This window comes from Teleopsis dalmanni, chromosome 2 (assembly GCF_002237135.1).
Source record: "Teleopsis dalmanni isolate 2A chromosome 2, ASM223713v2, whole genome shotgun sequence".
Lineage (NCBI taxonomy): Eukaryota > Metazoa > Arthropoda > Insecta > Diptera > Diopsidae > Teleopsis > Teleopsis dalmanni.
In genome coordinates, this window is record NC_051847.1 from 245252030 (window position 1) to 245257843 (window position 5814).

Here is a 5814-nt window from a genome sequence, read left to right on the forward strand (position 1 = left end):
ACTACAGTCCCCAGTGTCAGTTTTCTTATATACTCGTAGATCCAAAAACTTTCATTATCACTTTTATATCAAATAATTTTAATTTATTTTTATTTCATCTTTTTAAGGTCTAGGTTTCTCTTAGATATATTACTGAAAGTGAAGTACAAGATTGTGCGATATAGCACAACTTTTCCATGATATGTATTTCCTCTTATTCTTCAACGAGTTTGCGATATTAGACGATTTTTGTACTTTATTTTTTTCATAGAAGAAACAACTCTTAAGGTTTTATTTTTGTGTGTTGTGTAGCATTTATATGCAGATGTTATTTTCAGATGATCTATTTTTTTTTAAGTTTTATTATTTTCTCTGAGTTTACTAAATTTAATTGCAAATAATGTACTGAATTGTTTAATATTTTAATTCAAAAAAATTCTTTTAATCTCATATCATCACTGCAGGTAAAATAATCAATATTTAAAATTCATTCGTCAGTGAAGTTAAATTTTTTTTGTTTTCTAACAGAATTGAAAGCATCTATGCAAATTTATTTACGGGCCTCATCTTTACACTAATGCATATCAACGCTTATGGCATTTCTGTGCGGAACCCATTTTGAAAATGGGTTTTAATGCAACGCAATTACAGCGGAAAATTGTGCACTTAAGGAATATGCAGTCATGCGGTAACATAAGCTGCATTTCCAATAAACTCAAACGTGGTTCGTAATGCTCGTAATTCTCGTAAGCCAATATAAGAGCAACTATCGATGCCGTTAAGCATAATTCAAGTCTATTGCTTCATCTTTGTCGAAATCTTATTTGATGACTACACAATCTGCAGTTCTGCAAAGGAGTTCTTAACTTGTCTATGCAAATTTGTTACAATACGGAAGTTACAGGAATTTGCATACGAGTATACATACGCCTCACTATTCAAATGTGTATACACCTTCAAGTGCACTTATTTCTACTGCTCATTTCCATATGAATTACTTTATGTTCAAGTTTTATGGATCAATCAAAGTTCATATAAGTTAGGTGTATATATAAGAAGAAAACTGCATTCAAAAATTTAAAAGGATTTTTCTTCTTACTACTTTTTACTTTTTGTATGTATTTTTTATTTTCTATATGTTTTTAATAAAATGTAGTACCTTTGTGTCGTTTTAAGAGTAATTAATCTTAATAGATACACAATGAAATACCTGCCATTTTTTTGTAATTGTGTTTATTTTCTGTTATAAATAATGAATTTGAATCTATTTAGTTTTGTTTTAGAAGAATAGTGGGTTATTTAGCTAAATAATATTTCTAAACTAAGGCATATGTCTTAAGTTTTATACTGTGCTCTGGAGCCATGGGAAGTCAATAGTTATGGAGAGAATAAGGTAACTTTGTAACAAACACACGGAGTTCTGCCAATCAACAAAAAATGAGAAAAATCTAGGAGAAAATACACTTCACTTCATTTTATAAAACAGTTTTCAATTCAAAGTCCGTATTAATATCGATGTGCTCAATAAAGTCTTTCTTTGAGAATAGATGAAAAAATACAAATTGCGATTCGTTTGCCAATCGGCTCAAATATGTGGCGTCCTTATAAAACATTTTAAATGAATTAAGAAAATTTCAATCCTTTTTTGTTATTTTATTTCTATTATTTCTTCGTGCCTGGTCTTGCATCTATCTACATTTGATATAAAAGTGATGATAAAGTGCTTGGATCTATATAAAAAAACTAAAGCTGGAGACTGTAGTATAATCATGAACTAAATGAATTGTAATAACACTACAACATAATTTAAATAATAAAAAAAATAAGTTGAGATTAAAAATCAATGAAAAGAAATCTGTAATCGATTAAAATGTGTATAAATCCGAAGAATAGGACCTGTCATACAAACTTGTCGATTAAAGCTTTTTTGTGTCATTAGTTGGTCTATAACTAAGTTTTTGATTAAAAATTGCATATTAGTGAAAAGATGTTAGTAGCTTAACAAACCGAGTTGTTCCTAAGCTTAACGAGGTGGTTTATCTCTGTAACCCAAAAGAGACATCTCTCTTAAGTAGAATAAATCTAGTAAGAATAAATGCTAGTAAAAATTCATTTTAATTAACGTTACGATTTAGACACGACGCGTTTATCTGAGATGATAGAATGTACGGTAAGCCTTACTGACTTTGAGTAAGTTCAGGAAGAGAATACTACACAAGGAGCTTATATCCCCGTTCCAAACAAGAAATCCTTTAACAAGGGATATTTTAGAGTTTTGATATTGGAAATGCTGAGTATTTCATACTTTATTAACATCCGTCTGCATTACAAAAGTCTGTTAACATTATAACAGACTAACATATAATTTTGGAGACCGGCACTTGAAAGTTTATGGTGAAGAAACTGATAAGAAACTTTCTTCTCTGCTTTTTAGTGATTACAGCTTTTTACAGATTACAGCTTTTTAGTGATTTCACTAATATTATTTCAACATTAAAAAATTGAAAAAAATTATTATATGTACTTATTATATAATATGTACTTAAGAACTAATAACTATCACCTAAGAGTATATTTATATTAAATTAATTTAATTCAAAATTATATAAAATAAAACTTAAATTATATTTAATTTTTTTATAACACTTACTGCGGTGTGCTTTATCAGAAGGATCTCTACGCAATACAATACGTCTTTTTGATGAACAAATCGGTCCCGAATCAACATCGTGTATAACAATTTTAATAGCTTCACCATCCATTGATGTTTGACGACGTGGTGCTTCTAAATCCTCTAAGTTGGGACCTGTAAAAGCAGCAACTGGTGGCGGTATAGCAGCAGGTATTGTGGCTGGAAGAGCACCACGATCACGAAGAGCAGTTATGTCAGGTCTTAATAAAAGAAAAATAGATTTTCACTTACAATAATAATTTGTAAATATTAAAAATTTTTAAATATAACTGTACTTATACAAATATAAATTGAAATTTTTATTTTTAATGTATATAAGGGATGATAAGCTTATTTATTTAAAAAATAAAATAAATTATATTAAAAAATTCGAAATCAATTTTTTACTTAATATTATAATAAAATTTACTAAATATTGTTATATTAATTAAGTATATATTAATTTGTTGTGATAGAACTAATAACTAAGGTAGTTAGTTTTGTTTTTATAGAAGCTTCTGTAACTTTTACTTAGACATATTCGGGTATATTCTGGCATATTCGGGTATAATACAATTCAAAACTGTTTTATTTTCAAAGGTATACAAAGGTATATTATTTTGTATATGATTTAGTCAAGCACTTTGATATAGCACTTTCTCTGATTTGATTCGTCTGGACTCACAAAACGTACTTTTGCAAAATTTCAATCGATTATCTTATAAACTAATTAATAAGTACTTAGTAATTAATAAACTAATTAATTTTAAATATTTGTGAATAGTTAGATGGGCAAGGGGGCATTACCTGAATAAATTAATGTATATATATTGAAATGCTATTCAAATTTCTTTTATCCTATTTCGAATATTTTGATAAATTTAATATCTCCCGTATTTATAAAATGTAAAAGGTGAAACAAACTAAATTATTTTTTTATAATTCTTACTTTTCATATTTTTATTCACTATATATAACTATAGTATATTACATTGCTTTTATTAAAGCAGTTTATATAATTTAGGTCACTAATGGAGTTAATTAACCGGTTAAAAGGGAGCTTGCATGCTCTTCAACTTAGTTAAGACTAAATTAAAGGAAATTACACCAAAAATATCGAATGTAACATTACAAAATATATTTCCCAAAAGGGAAATAAACAAAATAAACAAAAAATAAACAAAAAATAAACAACTCAAACAAAGAAGAGGTGGACATTTATTAAAACATTTGTTATTTATTTATAAATATTATACCCAAAATTTTTTGCATTCTCTGCGTTTTCACTGATTAATTAATTAATTTCTTCTAACAATACAAAATTAAATATTATATGCTACTAATTAAAACGTAAATAAACGAAATCTCTCCTTGAACATTCACAAAACTTTCTAACCGATAAACGCTCTTTCACATGCATAAATCAACTTATCCCAATGGAAACGACCAAAACTTAATTTAATTAGTAGAAATTGATTTAGCTTCAGTTTCGAATGGCATTATTCTCTATATGCACATAAGGGATATAATACAGATATTTAGAATTAAATATATAAAATAAGTCAAATTATGGATTATAGTTATTTAGTAGTAGATATTTAATTTTTTTTAATAAAAAAATAATTGAAAAATATTCTTAAGTTAATGACAGAAGAAAATATCAAAATCCTGTAATATTGACTTAAAAACACACTAGTTTATTTTAATGAAATTAAACAAAAAAAAAAACAATATTATTACATTATTTTCAGTAAAAGAAATACATCACAATAGTATCTACTATATATGTTTCTCAAAATAAAAATATATTATATATATTGAAACTTACAGTTGTGAACCACGTCGCCGCATACGTCTGTCATCGTCCACAGTTAATACAGGACTACCTTTATCAGGACTAGGTGACTCATCATTTTGTAAATCCTCAGATGGATGTGGCACCCTAAAACTGGGTCTACGTGAACCAGGTAAAGCTATTTGTGGTGCCATGCCATCACCTGGTGAGCGTTGCAATTGTGCACCGGCTGCAACTGCTTGTATCAAGCCAGGAGCAAATACATCATAAGCAGATTTTCTTTTATGAATAAAAATATTAAATAAATAAATAAAAGTTCGAACTATCTACATTGTACCAGCTACATACCTTCTTGGCATAGCGGGTATACCTAACCCAGCATCACCACCAACACCCAAGCCCCCAACACCAATGCCACCTGTTCCAGTTGCTGCACCACCAGTTTTCATATCATCATCATAGCTATGCTGTCGTGCTACACGTGAGCCACGTCTCGATGCAATACGTGACAATGGTGGTCCAAATGCAGGCTCTTCACCTTGACGTGGTGGACTTGACGAACGACTTGGTGCCATGCTACGTCCACCGCCACGCCAGTCACCATCACCGCCCGGCGTTTTGTTACCCTTTAACTGCTTTGTTATTAAATTTGCTTTATAATGTGCTTCAGGTTAGTGTGATGGCATAAACTTACCTTTTCCAATTCTTTTAGTGAGGCAGGCGATACATCCGAGTGTCTCCTTAATTCTGGACTACGTGGAGGTGCTAAAGCTGCACCATTTGCCGGTGCTAATGTTTGCGTACTGGAACCTAATTTTGCATCTGAATGACGTCGTTGTAAAGCCTCTAACACAGGTACGTCTAGCATAGAATCTGTGGAGTCTTGCGGTATGCAAACACGTGAGGCCATTTTCCGTCGGCAAACACTGCAGCGCCACATATTCTGTAAGTAAACAAATCCATAAATCATTCTTAATGCTTTTAAACCGTTTATTATATATAGTATGTATATTTCGCAAAATTTGTGTTTATGTCTGTGGTTACTTAATGTCCGGCGTTCAGCATGCTTAAATACATTCAAAAGCATTTTGTGATGCCCTGAGGCCTTTCGCTTTACATTATTATCGCGACGAATTATGGTGTGCATACTTAAGCACGCTTTGTTGGCGAATGCATGTGTGTATCTTAAATCATGTCGTCCTTAAACTGTTGCACTTATGCACGAATGCACATTAATGCACTGCTAATTGCGGTATTTTGTGAGGTTGTGGCGTTGCGGTTTAAGATGCATGCAATGCCACATGTTATGTATGTGTGTATTTGTTGGATATTATTTAAGTGTGCTTGAAATAACATTGACTTTAATATT

The 5814-nt window shown here is 30.2% G+C and overlaps 1 protein-coding gene across 1 annotated transcript; it reads right to left on the reverse strand.

Moving 5' to 3' along the window:
* Positions 1-2528: 2528 nt before the first annotated feature.
* LOC119677275 lies at positions 2529-5385 on the reverse strand. The gene is made up of 5 exons (XM_038088547.1): positions 5140-5385; positions 4794-5080; positions 4479-4724; positions 2630-2871; positions 2529-2542 (listed from the first exon to the last, which is right to left on the reverse strand). The coding sequence occupies exons 1-5, from the start codon at positions 5383-5385 to the stop codon at positions 2529-2531; spliced, it is 1035 nt and encodes a 344-aa protein (XP_037944475.1).
* Positions 5386-5814: the final 429 nt, after the last annotated feature.